At 31.9% G+C, this 20,733-nt stretch overlaps 2 protein-coding genes across 3 annotated transcripts in view; both read left to right on the forward strand.

The window, feature by feature from the left end:
- The window catches only part of LOC142327909 (putative fatty acyl-CoA reductase CG5065), a 242,697-nt gene that overhangs the window by 40,513 nt on the left and 181,451 nt on the right, over positions 1–20,733 (forward strand). The gene's annotated exons all lie outside the window — the stretch shown is intronic.
- LOC142317750 (uncharacterized) lies at positions 5,693–6,394 on the forward strand. Its single transcript, XM_075354298.1, has one exon. It carries the CDS (start codon positions 5,693–5,695, stop codon positions 6,392–6,394), a length of 702 nt encoding a protein of 233 aa, XP_075210413.1.

Below are 20,733 nucleotides of genomic sequence, written 5' to 3' on the forward strand. Positions count from 1 at the left end.
GATATCATTTCTTCAATATATATACATATATAAATATACATATATAAATTTTGACAGATTTGTTGACGATCTGCTGATTTTAGATAAAGACAATACAAGTTTAGCTAAACACAATACATGTTTTCGATATTGCAAGGAATGATGAAAACATTGTAAATAGGGATGAAGGAATTTGGAATGATAATATATGTGAGAAAAACGGAAGTTATGAAGGTGAATGACCGGGAAGATATGGATTTTGTAAAAGCAGAAGGAGAAATTCAACAATTAGAAAGGTACAGATGTCTCCGGACAGTACTAACTGAACGCTGTAGGAGTAAAAAACAAATGAAAACGAGAATTGGTAAAATAAGCCTTTTTTTAGAAATAAAATCCTACTCTGCAGCAACTTGGATCTGAACTTATGATAGAAATTGGTGAAATGTTATGTTTTGAATATACTTTTGTACGGTAGTGAAACAAGGACACTGGGAAAAAAGGAAAAAATTAGGATCGAGGCTTCTGAGATGTGGATCTGAAGGAAAATGGAGAAGATAAGATGGATTGACAGAATAAATAATATAGAAGTATTCAAAACAATAAATGAAGATGAACTATATTGGTGACTATCAGAAGGAGGAAAAAAAATTCGATCGGTCATATAATTAGGGGAAAATGAATAATAATAATAAATACAATTATTGAAGGCTCCGTTGAAGGTAAAGATAGAAAATGCTGAAATTAATAAATGGCAAAAAGGATAATGAAGTTTATAATGGGACGAAAAGAAAAGCAGGGAACAGAATTAGATGGAGACAGCAGTAGTGCCAGGAACCTGCCAACAGGCAGAATACCACATGATGATGATGATGATGAGAATGACGATTGTGTTTCATTTTTATAAATAATATAAATTATTTTCGCAAGGAGATTATGTTTAATGTACATGTTTCATGATCGATATGAACGAAGTGCAATATGCAATTGCAAAATTAGAAAACAAAATTAAGCAGTATTAAATTAAGATTATTATAATATCTAAAATTAAAGTAATAAAATTAATTTACATCAAAATAATATGAATTGTTAACAAAACTGTATAGAAATTTTTAATTAAAATTATCATAATAAATTTTAGTTTGTAAAATTAAAACTGATAAACTTTCAAAGGTCATTTTCTCAAAACCTACGTTTTGAAATAACTCTAGCCAGCTTCTCAATTTCAGATCAGAAAACATATTTTTGTTTGGTCCTAAATAGAAAAATATTGTCGAACAAACTAAAAAATTAAACAAAGAAAAATAAAGTATCAATTTAAACTAAAAGTAAAAAGGTTACCCTATTATGAAGCTAAATTTGTTATTGAATCCTCAAAATGTTGAATGAGGAATATCATCCTCTGTTTTACTTGCAGCTTGTCGTAACTTAATCTTAAAATATTTACTCATTAAAATAAGCAATGAATAACTAAGCATTTTTTTCATTTTTACAAAAGAAAAGTAGAGGGTTAATTTTTATTTGATTTCATCAACAAGCTGTCAACAAAGTATTAACTTTCTATTTATTTTACTTACATGTTTAGAATTCTGAATAGAGTATTTATTATATTGAACGTAAATTAAAATTGTGGCTAAGGCATTTGTCTGATAAATATCAATATAAAAAAAATCTGATGTAGACAACACATGAGTTATTTGTACGCCTATTAAAATACATTTACACTTTTATTTTTTTTAAATGAAAAGTACATAAAATTTTATTTCATTAAAAACTTCTGATAATTTTTCTACTTTTTTTATTATTGAAATATTATTCATCGTATTTTTTTATAATGAGAGGTTAATATTATTATTAATAAATCAATATATTTAAATTAAAAAAAAAGTTAAATAAAAGGAGATGAAGTCTGATTCGAACCGATGTGTCTTCCCCTAAGATCCAAATAATTCATTAATTAAAATTTCATTTGGCTCTAACTCTGGAATCAATGGAAATAAATACCATTTATTATATCGTTGAACGATATATCGTTGAAAATATCTCAATGAGGGCTTATTACTGCAGTTAAGAAAAAGTTCAAAAACCAATTTTTTATGGATTTTGTTTTTTTTCTGTACACTTTTGGTTCAGTTGATTGAAAACTAGATGGTACAACAGTTCTAAATCCAAAATTTCAACATTCTACGGCTAATCGTTTTTGAGTTATGCGAGATACATACGTGCGTACGTACGTACATATGGCACGCCGAAACCAGTCAAAATGGACTCAGGAATGGTCAAAATAGGTGTTTCCAATGAAATCTGGAAGCCAAACTTTTTCGCGATCACAATACTTCCTTTATATCGTACAAGGAAGTAATATGTATGTATAAAATAATTTGGTAAATCTATATTACGAACGGTGTGATTATTGTAACTAAAACATATGATTCCAATTTTTTGCGTGTTTTAATATAGATAATTTTTAAAAAATTAACAAGAATGTATAAATGCAAAAGTAATCCAGAAGTTAAATATGACTTGAATATACTCGATCTCATCCATATTAAAATTGTTAGGAGATTACCTACTTTCTGTAGTGAATAAAAATTTAGTTCCGTCATTTAAATTTCACTAATCCCGATTTAAAGATAACTTTTTCAAATCTCTTTCTTTTATGTTTCTAAAAAACGTTTATACAATCCGTGTAAAGGATTGTATATTTTTTATTCTTAACTGATTTTACATTGCCCGTAATAAATATTTCATTACCTTTTATTCTGAAGCAATCATAAGAATTTAGCAAAGCTTAAAATTTTTGTACTCTGCTCATATTAACATATTTTATTTTATAATTCAATGTTCAGTTTTTGTGGTAATAATTATTTTCATGGTACAGTTTTCATTCGATTCACTCATATGTTATTACTTGAATACAGTTTTTTAATTTACCTATTTTTTAAAATTATATTTATTGTTTTATTGGTAGAAAATACGGTTTTTATGAGACTACTATTACTTCATCGCAGATAATTTCTTGATATTATTCAATTAAAAATGAGTTTACATTTATATTTACCCATTTTATTTATTTATTTTGCTAAGAGAGTTCAATTTTTATTTATATTTTAACAATGCACTTAAGAACGATTTAATGATTTAAAATTCTAAATTTTCTTTAAGATGATGTTTTTTTTTCACCAGACCGACATTAAATATTCTTTATTCGGTGTACACAATTTATAGTTTATTACCACAAAAAGGATAAAAATAATTATTTATTTGCTGTTTTTTTTATTATTTAAGATAAAATAACTCATTTTCAGAAAAAACGATTCATTGTTATATCTGCTGTTATTCGTATAATTAATTGAAACTCTATTTTTAAGGTTTCGGGGTGAAATAATTTATGTTCATCACGACTCCGGTCATATTCTGTTCTGAAATAAATAAATATATATTATTTCGAAACCAAAATGTACCTATTTATATTCGAATTAATATATAAGAAGATTACGATAGGTGCATAGTTTTCAACAAACTTGTGTCTTTTTTAAAAGTTTGTGATCAATGCCAATTAAAAACTGTTCGTATTTTCAATAAAAAAAAAAAGATGAAAATTTTTATTTTCATTTTCTATGTTGCAACAGAAGTCTCAATCTCTTTCATATAGTCAAAAAAGCTCTGCATACAATGCAGATATTAACCAAGCAAATCGCTTTTAATAATCATGTAGTAAAAAATTCTTTTTCATAAATTCCATTATCAGAAAGTTCATTTACTACAAAATATTATAATTACTATAAATGTTATCTTAATTATTACACGTGCCGTAATTTTATTTTTTAAGCTTTTGTTTCAATCTTATATTTTACTTTCTTTTATTAATGTCTTTTGCTTAAGTAGAGGATAGATAATTTTTTTGGAAAACAGATTACTAAGTTAAATTGTTCTCCTTTCTGTTAATTTTTGATAACTAAAATTATTTTCTAAATTACTTCATTTTATCGTATTATTGACATAATAATAAACACTAATCCTTCTTTTATTTCTGTATTTGTTTTTTGACTGACTTATTTTAATTTTTTCCCCTACGATCCCTAAAGTATGGTATTGATTTAATAGGATAATATTAATTAGGTTCTCACATTATTAAAAACACTTAAGAAAGACAACAAAAGATATATTAGGTCTTTAGTTTCACCTAGTCTCTGATACTCATACACAAAATTTTATGCTTGAAATTATTAAAAACATCAGCAATCAATCAAAGAAAAATTATTATTTCTAGTAACAAGAACAACCAACTACATGAAGAAATTTTTAAAAAGTCTCTTTTTCGTTTGAACAACCATAACTTACATTCATCTCAGAGTCCTTCATTCTATTTCGATACCCATTGTTGAGGAGTTTAGTAATGGTTGAGTATAGCGGGGTAATTGTCTGCATGGTGACTGCTTTCCTCGGTAATTAGTGATTACACTATAAAGGCGTTACATCCTACCATAATGAAAAATAATGATACATATATAAATCAATGTTTGTTCGTCTGTTTGTTCCAACTTAACTCGAGATCTACCGGACAGATTTGTCTAAAATTTTGCACACCTACACTTTGAAGCCCTGCGGTGAACATAGGCTAATTATTTTGGACCTCCGACATAACGGTTGCGAGTTATCGGCGTTAAAGTTACTTTTTTCCATTTTGACAACATTGGATTCATTTGTTCGCATGCTTTAGAAGTTAAATTTCATGTGATTAGTTTGTTTTTACATCTAGAACGGCCAACGCGTCTATTTCACCGAAAATAATGCTCGATCCAAAGCTTTTTCACCACCCCAAACAACATTGACACCATTTTTCAAACTCTGCATGGACGACCCATTTGCCAAGACGTTACTTTACTCTGAAGTTACAAGATGTTATACGTGGAATGTATCGACAAAAAAAATTTGCGCGGCGTAAGCAGGGCAAACCGGTGGAAGGGTATTCAAATTTGTATTCATCGGATGCTTTGGGACGGCTTTACACTGTCCATCCAAATAATGTAGAGTGCTTTTACTTACGGCTACTAGTGGTAAATGTGCGTGGTCCAACATCATTTGAAAATTTGCAAACTGTTGATGGTAATATTTGTACCACATATCGAGAAGCATGCCAACAACTCAATCTCCTGGAAAATGATTCACACTGGGATACCACGCTTGCTGACGCGTTGATAACTGCTCACCCCCATCAACTACGCATGCTTTTTGCAACAATATTGACAACCTGCTTTCCATCAAACCCAAAAGAGCTGTGGGAATAATACAAGAATTTCATGATTGAGGATATTGCACACCATTTGTGTGATAATTATCAAGAAATTCGATTTAATTGGAGCATGTACAATCAGCCATTGATTTTGATTGATGATATTTGCTTGATGATTGTTAACAAGTCACTAAAAGAATTAGGTATGTTCGTACCTAATCGAATAGAGAGCATCTTAAAAGATCGTGATTTGGGAAGAGAAACGCACTACAGTGTTGACGAATTGGTTCTAAATGTTGAAACTAATATTCACAGATTAATGCCGGAGCAACGCGTAGTATATGAAAACATTATGGACACGATTATTACCAGCAAATACGGTGGTGTTTTGTTTCTTGATGCGCCTGGTGGAACTAGTAAAACATTCCTTATATCATTATTTTGGCAACGATACGATCTCAAAATAATATTGCATTAGCGATGTTATCATTGAGAATTGCAGCGACACTTATAGAAGGAGCTCGAATAGCATATTCGGCATTAAAGTTGCCGTGGAATTTGCATACTATTGAATCGCCAACATGTAACATTAAGAAAAATTCCGGAGTGGCCAAAGTACTACAATCTTGCAAAATTATCATATGGGATGAACGCACCCTGTCTCACATAAAGGCTTTGGAGGCACTTGATCGAACACGCAAATACATCAGAGGCAATAACAAACATTTCAGTGGTGCTCTAATACTTTTGTCTGGTGATTTCCGTCAAACGTTGCCAGTCATACAGCGATCAACAGCCGCTGACGAACTCAATGCATGTTTAAAATCATCGCATTTGTGGCAACATGTTACAAAGTTAACATTAACAAAAAATATGCCAGTTAAGTTACGGAACGACCCATTAGCTGAATGTTTTGCAGAACAGCTATTAGACATCGGAGACGGAAAAATGATAGTTGATGAAAGCACTAAGTGTATTGCTCTACCATCGACTTTCTGTTCGGTTGCCCCATCGCCAGATAAGTTAATAAAGAGTGTGTTTCCGGACATCGCCGATAAATTCATCAATCGTGAATGGGTAAGCTATCGTGCTATAATGGCGGCCAAAAATCTCGTTGTGAATTATATCAATGAAAATATTGTGAATGTGATACCTGACAGGCGAAAACGTACAAGGTCATAGACAGTGTTAAGGAACAAGATGAAGTTGTCAATTATCCCATTGAATTTCTCAATTCGCTTGACTTACCCGGTATGCCGCCACATGTTCTAACGTTGAAAATCGGAGTACCTATCATATTCCTGCGAAACATCAATCTACCCAGACTTTGCAATGGGACTAGGTTAGCAGTCAAGCGCTTGATGAATAATGTCATTGAAGCCACAATTTTGGTGGAAAATTCAAAAGAGAGGACCATTTATTGCCACGTATCCCACTGGATTCAAACGAGACTCCTTTCGAGTTCAGACGCTTGCAGTTTCCCGTACGAATTGCTTTTGCTATGACAATTAACAAATCTCAAGGGCAATCGCTTCAAGTGTGTGGTGTCTATTTGCAAAATCCATGCTTTTCACACGGACAACTGCATGTTGCTTGCTAGCGAGTTGGTAACCCCACGGATCTTTTTGTCTACGCGGCCGAAGGAAAAACGAAAAATGTTGTATATCTGATAGCACTACAATAGTTAAGGAGTATTTAATTGCTTTGTTATTAATGATTTTCTTAATTATAATCCTTAAGTATTATTATGGATTCCAAGTTATTCTTGATTATTTTTTTTGTAATTTTGATAAATCTCCATGAAAAGTATCCGTGCAGCATTGAAAAATTTAGAATTCGTAGTCTCTAATCCATCAATTTTTCAAATTAAGTTATTTAAATTAAATGTAAAACTAAAAAAGCGTTTAAATTGAGTCCCAAAATTTTCAGTTACAAAATTTAGGTTGAAAATTTATTACAAAGGATAGCTGAGTAAAACTGAACCCTAACTAAGAAAAGTATTGTATTTAGTTAAAAATGATTCATGTAAAAAGTTGAAGTTATTTTTCCAGACTGTACGCAAACATTAGAAGGTGGGTGATGAGGGGGAGTTTCCCCCCTCAGTTAAAAAAAATAAAAAATCACGTTGTTTTTTCATAATTATCAATTTGTTATATGGGAGTTATTTTTTGAGGGGGGTTTGGGGGCGCAGCCCCCATGTCGATAAATTAAAAAGAAATGGATTTTTTGTTATCAGATAACGTATCTAAGTTGCATGAAATTTTTTTTAAAAACATTAAGCTCTTGGAGTAAAGTTGATAACGTCAAAAACTTTCCAGTTGAAAAAAGAACTTTGGAAACCTGGAAAACCAAAGCGCCGAGCGAAACGAGGCCTGGCTGGGAGGTCCGGCAAAGCCGGGCCGAGCGGCTAGTATATATATATATGTATTATGATTAATTCACAGTATAAGCTTTAAACTTCTACATGGGAATATGAAACGGAAATGCTTTAGCGTATGAAAAATTCCAATCCTGACTGGGATTCGAACCCGGAATCACGGACGAAAGGCCGAGACGCTACCACTCTGCCACGGAGAACGGCATAGCATATATATAGTTCTAATTATATTCTATCATTATCCATCGACATCCGTTAAAACAAAATTTAATGGTTGATTCAGTACTTAATTTTTTTCTAGCAAATCAAATCCCTTCACATTTTATGAATAAATTAATTTTTACTGCGTTGATAGAATTTTTTTTTTAATTCGATTACGAAAATGTTTGAACACGAATTTAAATGATATGGAAGGAATTAATGGAAAATTATGGTTATCGGTAGAGATTTTGAGTTCCATAATTTTTCAAGATAACATAATAAGATTATATACTCTTAGTAATAGTTAAAAATTAAGAACATATTAAAGGACTTTTAAATGCTTTGATGTTCAAGGAAGGTAGTATATTTAGAGAACATAGAATCAGTTAGAAGCTAGCTACCTTATAAAGGCTGTCTACCTTCCCAGTAGTGTTAACGTCAGACCTCCTTGTAGCAAGCTACATAATGTACAATACTCGTTCGTTAATTGCAATAGCTTCTAAACACGCGATCTATTCTGACAAAATATTGCTTTACTTTCCTTTGTGTCCGACACAGAACTTAATTAAAAGACAAACATTGATTATTTTATCTTCTGCAGTTAGCTTTTCTTATTCTTTACGGGTTTGTATTTTTATTTTTATTTAACGCAAGGCTCCTAATTATGATAAATATTTTGTTTGCCTTTTCTGTGTAAATTATTGTTTTATCTTATATTATTCAATGTAAAAAGAAGTCATTATTTAGGATTTTTATCGCAAAAGCTTCATGTTTAATACAGTTGAAATTATTTACATGTAAGCTACATTTCATTATAATATATTAACTGTAAGATGTACCAAAATTTTCCACTTATGACTATTTTTCTTCCTTATTTTGTACACATATATCAGCCATAGAAATTTATGCGTTGAAATATCTATATTTTATGTATCTCATCAGTACACATTAAATGTATTTTTTTATCATAGAGGCTAGTAAATAATTTCTAGCTAACTTCTTAATATTAAATCAGACCGTAATTGCACACGCACATTGTGTTTAAAAATGAAAAATATAATTTTAAATAAATTTTTGGCTCCAAAATAAATATTTCTTAAAAAGAGAATTATTGAAAAATTATAAATATTTTATAGAATTAATTTATCTGATTTTATCGTTCTCTTTGATAACACAAATTATTAAAAAAAAAAGCTGACGAAAACCTTGTAATATTTTCTTGGCATTGGTAAGTTATTCTTATATAGTGGAAAAATAATTACAAATGAAAAATATTACCTAATGTTTGTCCTTTAGGGTGAGAGTAATTTATGATGAAGTTTTATTGTAAAATTTTCATTATATGTTTAAATAGACCAAAAAACGTTTTAAAAAATAAAAAATCGGTTTTTTTTAATCTTTTTCTTCTATCCACCTTCAAAATTGCCTTTCAAGAAACTTGTTTGATTTTCTACGTTTATAATGTTAAATGGAAGAAAATAAAAAAAAACCCTAAAAATATACAACCAATAAAATATTTTACCTAATATTTCATTTTTGGGGGGTGGGGGTGAATTATGATGACATTTATTTTAATATCATTATTAAAGTCTATTACATAAATTTTTAATGATATTAAAAGTTTTTTGGATCATTTGAACTCCTCCTACACCTAGGAAGACTTAGGAATAAGAATTTCTGTTCAAAAATATAAACAAATAAAATTTTTTTTTTTCATTTTTGGTGAAGGGGTAATTTGGGGCTAATATTTTTTAAATGGTAAGATAAGCATGCACGCATGTATTGAGCTTCATATAAAATGGAGCTATATTTGCAAAATATTGACAAAATTTATCTCCAAAACTATGTATCCCACCCCCTGGAGATATCGACTCCAAAATTTGACCTTGAAATTGCCACATATATACATGTCTCTTTTCAAAATTTTATCAATATGGATTTATTCAGTCAAACTTTATTAAGCTTTAAACACACCAACAGACGTACATATATGTACGTACCTACGTAGGTAAGTTGGAACATTACCCCCAATTATTTTTAAAGATTTGGAGTGCCCCTGGTTCGTGAAAAGTCAAGAAATGCAAAAAAAATCTACCCTATTTTTTGACTGATTAGCATACTTTGCTTCTTGCGGCATAGCTCAAGCAAAATGAATAGCTGAAGCAAAATAAAAATTGTAAAAGGGAAGATTTTAATAACAAGTCACTAAAATACGTTTCCACAACTCTATAATCATATAAGTTCTTCAGTAAGCGCAATTGTACACTCCTAGAATGTAATGAACGACTAGTATTGATTTTTTGTTCATAATTAAAAAAAAAAGATTATTTAGAGAAATAACAAAAAACAACCAGACTGAAAATCAATAAGATAATAAAGATTCTTATGAATAATATATAACAGTAATAACATTTGTTCGATTGAAAATGATAGGATTCAATTTAATTTAATTAATATTAATAGCATCTATTAAATTACACCTTACGCAATATTACACTCAATGAATTTACGCACACACAAACTCTGATCACACCACAAACTCCACTAAAATATGTTTTAAAGAAAATTACTTTCATGCAATTTTTCATTCCATTAACTGAATTACTGTACACTTTTTCATCACTCATTATTACAGAAATTCTTGTACTTCATAAAAAAAAAAATATATATAAATTTAGATCTGAATTTATTCAATTGCATTAATAATTTTACATATTATTAAATATTGGTCTTTTTATGTTTTTAAACAAATTGCTATTCATTATGTTTTTTTTTAATAGGTATTTAATATAATTTATTAAAATCTCAAAGATGTAATTAAAAAATAAGTAAATTTTATATTAAATGTGCAAAAATATTTATTCATTTATTTAATTCAATAAAAATAAAGCATTAAATATAGTAATTTATTATTTATTAAATTAAAAGGTTATGAAATAATTACTGTTTAATACATAATTGCCGATTTCTACAAACTTATAATCATAGAAATCTTGAAAAACTAAATTATTCTCTCCTAGAAAGGAATGACGACTAGTACTGGTTTTTAATGGTAACTAAAAGAATCGTTTAAATGGATGGATCGGTTAAAATTCGATCCATCCATTTAAAATGGTAACTAAACAAAGAATAGAAACTATTAAGAAAAAACATGTTACGTAATATAGAAACTACCTAAACTAAAAATAAAATAAGATAATACGGTATATACTCTTATAAATTTCCTTCGAACCAAGAATCCAGAGATTCTTGGTTCGAAGCTCCGTCAGACATGATAATTTTTCAAATTAAAAAAAATTCATTTCATTATCATCCATCGACTACTCTTATAGATTGCACCCAGAATATAACGGAATATAAAGGAGTAGATTGATATTATGCTTTCTCTCCTTCAGTCAATTTTAGATATTCAACACAAATACTCATTGTTCAGATTAAACTACGAGGGAGGAGATTTTAGCTAATTAATCATGTCAGAAAATCATGATTATAGAGATTCAAAAGAAAGTTTATAAAAATATTTAATACTCTCACAACCATGAGGATAATGAACGCGAAGGGGATCTAGGGATCGAAGCCTCCTGTGTAGAGAGTAGGGCGAGCGAAGTGAGTCTAGAACAGCTACATTTTATGAAAAAATCTTTACTACAATGATTTTCTAATGATTATTTTTTATTGATTAAAAGCTGTTAAAAACTCACGCGAAAAATTAGTAGCTTCTAATGCATTTCAAACTGCAGATTATTACATTAAAGCCATATTTATAAAAACTTATTGTATAAAGTTTATTTTTAAACCTTTATTATAGGTTTATTATAAATTTTGCAATTTATAGAATGCACTCAATCTATTCTAAAAACTGTAAATTTCATTCTCTTTTAATTAAATTACGAAAAAAAGTTTTCTTTCAAGTCTTTTTCTTAAGTATTTAGTGGTTAAATTAATACTAATTATTATTCAGACATTTCATTAAATAATTTAATTTAATCTAAAGCTTGGTAAATATTTGTCACGATATACTAATCGGAGTTAGTTACAGTATCACAAAAATATTTTAATGAATTATCATCATCGGATTCAAAATCAATTTAGTCTGTTCAAAAAATAATGATAGTATCAGTATTAAAATCAGTATTATCTGATATATCACAATCACATAAAATTTTGTTTATATTTCGATTATACACATTTCATCAAAGTTCTGTTTTACTAGGATTATATCTTGATTTTCTTGTTCTGAAAAACTCATGATAACAAATAATTCAAACCTTGAAAGAAAAATGTACTGACCTAAATTATTTTAGTAGTTGTAGGTTAAACTCCATACAGATAAAATACATGTTCTTATAATTATTACCAATTAATTGGCTAATTTATGTTATAGTTATTTACATGATTTTTATCCCCAGCAGTAGTAGGAAACACCAATAGCAACTGGAGTTCTAACGCTCTTCTAAAATCAATGATAACTCTAGTTACTATTAAGAAAACCAAACTTTAATAAATAAACTAATAGTTATATTATTCAGTCAATTTAACAACGGAATAAGGATATGCAGGTGCAAATAAGCACCACTTTCTTCTAACGGTCTGTCTAACAAGCAACGCCTGAAAGCAGAATACTAATACTCCTAATCAAACATTTGTTAGGTTTTGCGAATCACGCCGGTCAAAGATAGCTTTTTCTTTTTTAAGTAATTTTACATAATTTAGTATCGTATGTGGACAATGATAGTAAGTTTTTTAAGAGTAGAACGATTACAATATTTAAAAATAATAACAACTTGTTAAGAACTATGTACATACATATATATGTAAAACAAGACATTATAGTTCGTTTTTCCTTATGGAGATACAATGGAGAGAACTATTGCACAATAGATTTGAGATGATAAATGAAGATTTTAATGCATGATAAATTATGCACAACTTTTAGAAACTTTTAGAACATTTTTAAAAGTTATGCATTTACCTTACTGGCGTTTATTCCGTTGTGCTATTCAGAACGAAATAGAAGTGCAGTAATTCAGATCAAATTATAGAAAAAACATTCAACCCGATTAAAAGTTGGAAGTGCAAAATAGTAATATTTTAAAAAATTAGATTTTTTACAAATGTGTGCTACAAAGTCAATTTTTTATGTATTCGTTGAAGACAACTTCTACACCTAAATCACTTAAATAAGAGTATACGAAACTACAACCCTGAAAAAAACATTAATTATTGCGGTAGGTAGCTACGAACAAAAGTAAGCTATTACTTTTATCTATTAGGATTACCGTTATCGACATTTTTAGAATATTGTAGCAAGGATTACATTAGTTTCTAAACAAAAAAGAGATACAGATGAAAATCACTTGGGTGGTTGGAATAAACCACATCAATAGTAAATTATTTTATTGAAGATACTTTTTTTGTTAAATGTGATCAAAATAAAAATTGGTCGAAAGAAATTATTATTATTTATTTTTCAATACTGAAAGCAGAAGATCGAATCATAATACCATCAATAATTTTTTTAATCGGGTACATTAACAATCTGAAAAGGTAATACGTATGACAATAACTGACTGAACCGACTGGACGATTCTATTTATCTCTGTCGGTTTGAAAAGTAAAATTTAAAATAACAAGTCTCAATCAGTTTCTGCGGTTAGTAAAACGCTGTACAGTTTGCAACAACACGTAATATGAAAAATGACTTACAAAAGAATTATTCAAACTTGGAAAATGATATAAAAGTAATGTATTTTTTTAAGCTGTTAAAAACCTCAGTTGAATAAACGAAACAATACTCAGTTTTCAGTAAATTAAAATATCATTAAATTAATTACTTAAAGCAAAATTACTTATGAAATTGTTAGTTGCCGACGCCATACTAACTTTTAATATTATTATAAATTTTATAATTTCTTTATTTTATAATAAATATTAGGCAATTATTATAAATTCAAAACTTAATTTGATAAAATTTGTGAGCCTAAGTATTTATTACTTTATAACAGTTGTTTCATTACTAAAATAAAAAGTAAATTTCAGCCATGAGAGTTTGTTCACGGTTTTGTTAACTACGGTAGAAGTAGGTAACGTAGTTCAATGAGGTGAAGGAAGACGAAAGGTGTGGGGCTATGATAGGCCAGGTTGGCGGAATTTTCAAGCGTATTCTTGAAAATGTGGGGAGAAAGGAAAACTGAAGCAGAAGATGAGTATATATATGGAAGAAGGTTCCAGCAAAGAAGAGGGGAAGAGCGAGAACCAGTCCAAGAAGGAGGGGTCTGGTATTATTGTGCTGAGGGCGGAAGGTGCCACATATGCTGACCTCCTTAAGAGAGTTAAGGATGGAGTTCAGAGGGAGGACTTGGGGGAAGTGCTCTCGATTAAGAAAGGCGTGGGAGAGGCTCTACACATTCGAGCAGGGGAAAGGTGGTGTAATGGATGAAATAAGGCAGCAGATAAATTACAAACTGGTAGGGGTTAACGTTACCAGGATAAGTAGGGGTAGACTTGCGTTTGTAAACGTGAAAGACGTGGAGGCCGATACATCAGAGTCTGAGGTGGTTGTCTCTGTACGACAGGTGTTAGAGGATATTGCACTGGAATTTAGAGTGGCAGCGATGAGAGTAATACTACGGTGGTGTTGCTCGCATTGCCGTAGTCTGCAGCGGCGAAGGTTGTGAAGATGCGGTGACAGCCCACCTGTCTCCAGAGTGCAGGTGGGCTGAGTTAGGTGTCATATGGTATTGCGAGATGATGAACTAAGATGTTGTAGGTGTCTTGAAAGTGGATATTTGGCGTCGAGGTGCACGGGCCTACATCGGTCTCTTGCATGATTTAGATGTGGTGAAGAGGGCATAAGATAGCAAGCAGACTGTAAGGCCCCGGAGAAGTGTGTGTGTGTGTTTTTTAACTTGCAGAGGGGTAAGACATATGACGTGGAGGTGTGTCAAGAAGATCGATGGTTAGATTTCTACAGATTAATGAAAATAGAAGTTCCGCCTCACATGATTCGGTTGTTGAGATTGCCAAGTGGAAGGATGTTGATTTGATGTTAGTGTCCGAACCGAAAATGAGACAGCTAGAACAGTAGGGGTGGGTTATGATGTAGCTGGATGTACCGCCCTATATTGAGCGAAAGTAAGTGTGACTTTTATGAACCATGGTTCGGGTGAAGGTTATGTCTCGGTTGAGACGTTAGAAATAATAATTTGTAGTGTATATATGTCTCCAAATGTGCCACTGGAGGATTTTGAGACAATGCAAGATGGCGTGAGTAGAGCGAGAAGGGCCTGCCACAAGGAGATTTTAATAGCGGGGGATTTTAACACTAAAAACGTGTTATGGTGTGGGGAGAGGAGTGACGTGAGAGATAGACAGCTGGAGGAAGTGATGGTGGGGTTGGGGGTCATCTGCCTAAGTGATGGTTAGCTTCCAACCCTGGTCCGGAGTACGGGGTCGTCGTTCATAGACTTGACGTTTGTTTCACCGAGACTGGCCAGGTTGACTAGAGGTTGGGAGGTGCTTCAGCAGGAAGATCCGCTTAGTGACCATGAAGTGATCTATTTTGAAGTGGGGGTCTCATGATCACGAGGGGTTGATGTATAAGTTAGAAAAGTGGTGATGCGTTCGGCATTAAGAGGGTGCAACATATTGTTCAAGAGCGTCCGGGTCATCTCGGTGATATTTCGCCGGAGTTTTTAACGGAAGATATTTTGGAGGCTTGCCGTACGGCGCTGGAGAAGGCACGACCAAAGGATAAACGTGTGTATTGGTGGTCGCCTGAGGTAGCGGCGGTTAGAAGGGCCTGTTTTGGTGCAAGGAGGCGTCTGCAGCGAGCAAATCGTACAGATGTGAGGGATGAGATTGATTTGGCACTGGAAGAATTAAGGAGGTGTCGGAAAGCTTTTAAGAAAGAAATTATGAGTAGTAAGAGAGAGAGAAGTGGCGGGAGTTGTATGATCGCCTCGATAGCGATATATGGGGAGACGCCTTCAAGATTGTTAGTAAAAAGTTCGGGAGGGAGTTACCTGCATTGTCGAGGGGGCTACTGGAAGACTGTGTGGAGGTACGCTTCCCCAGAAGGCCGTGTAAGTTATTGGTATAGGTTGCTGCGGTGGAGATTCCTCCGTTTGATTAGATCAGAGGTTCCCAACCAAATTTTTTCATAGACCACTTTCAAAATTTTGCTGGACTCCCTGCAACTACATTTCTACCATATTTCCAGTCAACGGAAAATGTGAAGATTAGATCTAACTATGAAAATTTGCGTTACGACTGAGTTTCACGAACTAACAGCTTCCGAAAAAAAAGTGAGAATTGATCGGTTAATTTTTGATTGACTGTGCTGTTAGTGGATGTCAAAATTAAAGTTGGCCGATCAAAAAAAATGCTTCCATCCAACTTTACATTTTTGACATCTACTCACAGCACAAGAAAGGAATCAATTTTCACTTATTTTATTTAGAAAACTTCCCATTCAGAGTGGTAAAAAGCAAAAGAAAAATAGTATTTTTTTGTGTTGCATTTATTCAAATATGTAATCATTACGCTATTAATTATTATCGTTATCATATTGCAATGTAATAAAATAAAATTGTTGTAATATAATTAAAATTAATCATTAATAACGTAATGTAACTTCTACAATGACAATCACAAAATATTTACAATTTTAATGGGAGGGATATACTTGATGGATTGACAGCAAATTATCAATATTTGGCTTCAGTTTTGTTAGGAATAAGCGCAAATCTCCCCGTTCTGTGATATTGAATCTGCTCCTTTTTTTTTGATAAAAGGTTTGTAACGACACTAAAACTTTTTTCGACAAGATATGACGAGGGAAACGCTATCAAAAGCTTTCTCGCAATTCCCCACAGTCCAGGATATTTTTCTGGTATTTCTGCCTGCAGCCAAAATGTTTGATACCCTCTTTTAAATTTCACCTTCAGCTCCTCATTAGTGCTAAGCTCGAGTAGCTCCTCTTGTAATATCACATTCTCCATTTCCGTTTCATCAAATGGATTTATGATCCATGGTGGTATTTCCATCTTCAAATCTGATTTTGAAGTCATCATGCAGGGCAATTAAATGTTGAACGTATGTCTGAATATCCTCATCAAGGCATTCTACCTGTGACAAGTTTAAAAACTGCTAGCTTTGCAAGTCTCGACACGTTCGTTGTACTGAATATGGAATATGCAAGGTTTTACAAGTAACAGTCGCTGAGCTTCTCAAAACATTATCTGCCTAGATTGATACGCAAAGTGAAGCCAACATTTTAGTTCTTCAGTATCGAAACCAGATGAATTTTCGTGGACTCCGCTTACGAATTGTGAACCCCCATTTTTTTGTCACGCCAACGTAGACCCCCGACGAATCTCCCGTGGACCCCTGGGGGTCCACCTGGACCAGTTTGGGAATCAATGGATTAGATGGTATTAAGAAGTGCGATGATGAAAATCAGCAGGCGGATAAGTACTAGATGAAATTCCCAATGAGGTGATGGCGGCAGTGGTAACGACGATGCCGGAGAAGGTGTTATCTGCGTTTAATAAGGTGCTTCTTTCCCCCTTTTTTTGGGGCGAAAAACGCCTGTGCGTTATCATCGCCCGGAATTTGTTTTAACAACAAGGTAAAATAACACTAAAATAATTAAAAAAATTATCAAAAACTCTTCTAGCATAAAAAATATATATGACAATATTAATGTTTTTGTAGTAACCTAGTACTACGCAAAAACAGGAACATCCGGTTCAAAATTTCATTATCATTTTACAAGATACCACGGATGTTTCTGGGTAGATTAAATTTACGACGCAACGCCGCATAACATATGCAGTCTATGAGTATGTGGTGTACAGTGATGTGGCAGTTGCATCGTGTCCATACGGGTGCGTGTCCTCCTGACATCGGGTACTCGTGTGTGACCCTCGTATGTCCTATCCGCAATCGGCAGAGGACTACTTCTTCACGTCGAGTTTTTCTGCTTGAGGAGTCCCATGGCAACACGAAATCTTTAATCTGTGGAGTTTATTATAGACGGTAATCGTCCAGTCATCTTTTTCCACCTTGCACTCAGTGATTGTTTTACACGGTTAATAAAATCAGAGGTAGTAACGCGGGTGGTGAAAGGAGGCTGAATACATGCTTCTTTGGCAGCATAATCTGCTTGTTCATTACCTGGAATCCCTACGTGGCTAGGGACCCAGCAAAAACTTACTTCTGTGTTGCGATTATTCAACTCAGCGTTTGCGTTGTAAATTTCAATGACGATATGATGTTTGGAATAAAGGTTTTCTAACGCCTGAGCGTTACACGAGGAGAGCACTACACGAGTCACTGCAAATATGAATGTTTCTATATTTAGGATTAATGATATTTAGAGCCTTATTTATAGAGAGTAGTTCAGCGTTGAACACACTCGTAATACCGGGTAGGCCAAACATATAAGTTCTTTCATTGACAACAAAAGCACACCAACGGAATCGTTTTGTTTCGATCCATCAGTGTATATCACCTTGTCTGGGTTAATCTTGGAGAGAACACACTGAAAAATTTGCCGGAATAGAGTAGGTAGTGTTGATTGTTTATTGTATGTCGTAAGGTCAAAAGTAAAATTTACAAGGTTTATTCTCCACGGAGGATATGAGCACGGATATGATGGAAAGAATGACGGAGTGTCAACATTTATATGCTGTGGCAGACGTCGGGTACAGACACCTACAGGTGCAGTACAGATGATAATTTTTTCCCTTGCTTTCAATTTTGATTTTTTTGGAGTAGGGTGCGTTTTGCACTCCCTATCGGAATTAGTTAAATTTTATGTAGTTTCCTTTTTGTATTATTTTAGCTTTTATATTTTAGACTCCATCTGTGATATTAGTTTTGAGTTTTATTTCACTTTTTTAACTTTTGTTTCAACTTAGTTTTAATAAGGTGCTGGTAGATGGTATGATTCCGAAGGTGTGGAAGGTGGGTAGGTTGGTTATGATCCAGAAGGGTGGTATGGAGGAGAATGACCCCACCGGGTACAGGCCGTTGTGCCTTTTAAGTTGTATGGCAAAGTTGTTTGAACGGATGATTGCGGAGCGGCTGAGTTTCGAGATTGAAGCCGGTGAGGGACTAAGTGAATACCAATTCGGTTTCCGCAAGGTCCGTACTGCAGTGCAGATAATCGTTAAAATTAATCACTTGTTTATAAATCCCAGATATTTAATTTAATTTAAAAATAAAAAACTAACTTACAGAAAGATTTCAAGTGATTAGTCCTAAGAGTTCGACAAAAAATATATCAATATAATGATTTTATTTATACCTAACATTTTATTTTTATAGCTAAGTATACAGCTTGCCTCACGGAGAGAGAAATGCATTTAAGAAGTAGATTGATATACTTAAAAGAATGAAATATAAAAAATTATTTACGATTTATTCACCTTAAATTAAACAGGAATACAATTTAACTATGCTTCCATTAGTGACACTGAGAAGGCGGCATGATTTCTATTAAAAGTTTCATTTTTCCTTTACTCAATTTAGGAGGGTTTTCCGTCATTCTTTCAACCCTCTTTATCTCCTCATTTGTAAGATCTCATTTAAATAGTAGCTCATCAAATGAACATCTCCCTTCTTCATCTCTTAAGTTTCTGTACATTTCCATTCTGAATTACTAAGTGTAACAATAATTCCTTTTACTTCTCTTACTTTATGATGATAAGTCCTTTCATTCCTCAAATATATTTTATTGTATCATATCCTTCTTCTCAGTTTAATTTTAACCGAGTCTGCTAAGAATATTGGAAAACGGTCGGAGTAGTCACATTAGCCCCGTTCATTATGAAATCTGAAATGAAACAAAACCCTTTACTCGCTATAAATAGGAACCGAGCTTAATACCCTTACTTGTAAGTAGTCAATTTCCCCCCCCCCCTAATTTACATGAAGTATCTGAGAACTAAGTAACAGTTTGCATTCGCTAAAAGTAGTTTGCACTCATAAATTTGTACATATTTTAATTTGATTACAATCTTATCATTATTATCACACGACTGCCCTAAAAGGAGTGTAATGTATTTAGGGTGTGTGTATTTATATTTATTTCACCGCAGCAGATGAATAGTTGAACCGATTTAGATGTATGAACCTGCGATGACATCCTTACGTTACCGGGAGTAACAATCTATTTAAATTTGTATATATATATTTAAATAAATTTAAAAAATTAAAAAAAAAAATTATATTGTATACAAATACTATATACAACTGCACGGACTTTAATTATCCTATATTAAACAGCAATAGTTTTTTTGTAGGAGTCATGTATTTAATTTTTAATATTTATCTCTTGTATAATAAATTACAAATTATTTCATAATAATAGGAAACTCCTTTAATAATAATTTCTAGTATTCCAGTGTATACAGGTTGGGTAATGCTAAGAGTAATCTCTTAACTCATTTCTACGAATTAAATTGTATTTGAATCTATTAAGAGGATTGTAACTATTATTTTGTGATTAGCGAGAAACTGTTAGATTTATAAGTATTTTTGAGTTTTTTATTAAACAAAAGTATGTATTAACTGAAACCTTTTTTATCAATATTAGTATTTTATCAGGAATCAGGACTATAATTATTTTTTTCACTCATTAAAAAATAAACTTATCACTAATCTTTAAATAAAGTGCTAAATTTATTTTAGATTTTCTAAATTTATGGTATTTTTTCTACAGAGCCAAATAGGCAAATATTACACAATTATACAACACATGTATGTTAAATATATTAAAATTATAACATTATACATCATTTATATACGAAAAATAATATGCATAATTAATTATAATATACATATTACTCTAGTGTACTGTTTTATTAAACTTCGACTTGATTGAAAGGAGGATACTCTGGAAGACAGAATGAATTTATTTGTTATTTATACATGT

Source organism: Lycorma delicatula, chromosome 1 (assembly GCF_047948215.1).
Source record: "Lycorma delicatula isolate Av1 chromosome 1, ASM4794821v1, whole genome shotgun sequence".
Classification (NCBI taxonomy): domain Eukaryota; kingdom Metazoa; phylum Arthropoda; class Insecta; order Hemiptera; family Fulgoridae; genus Lycorma; species Lycorma delicatula.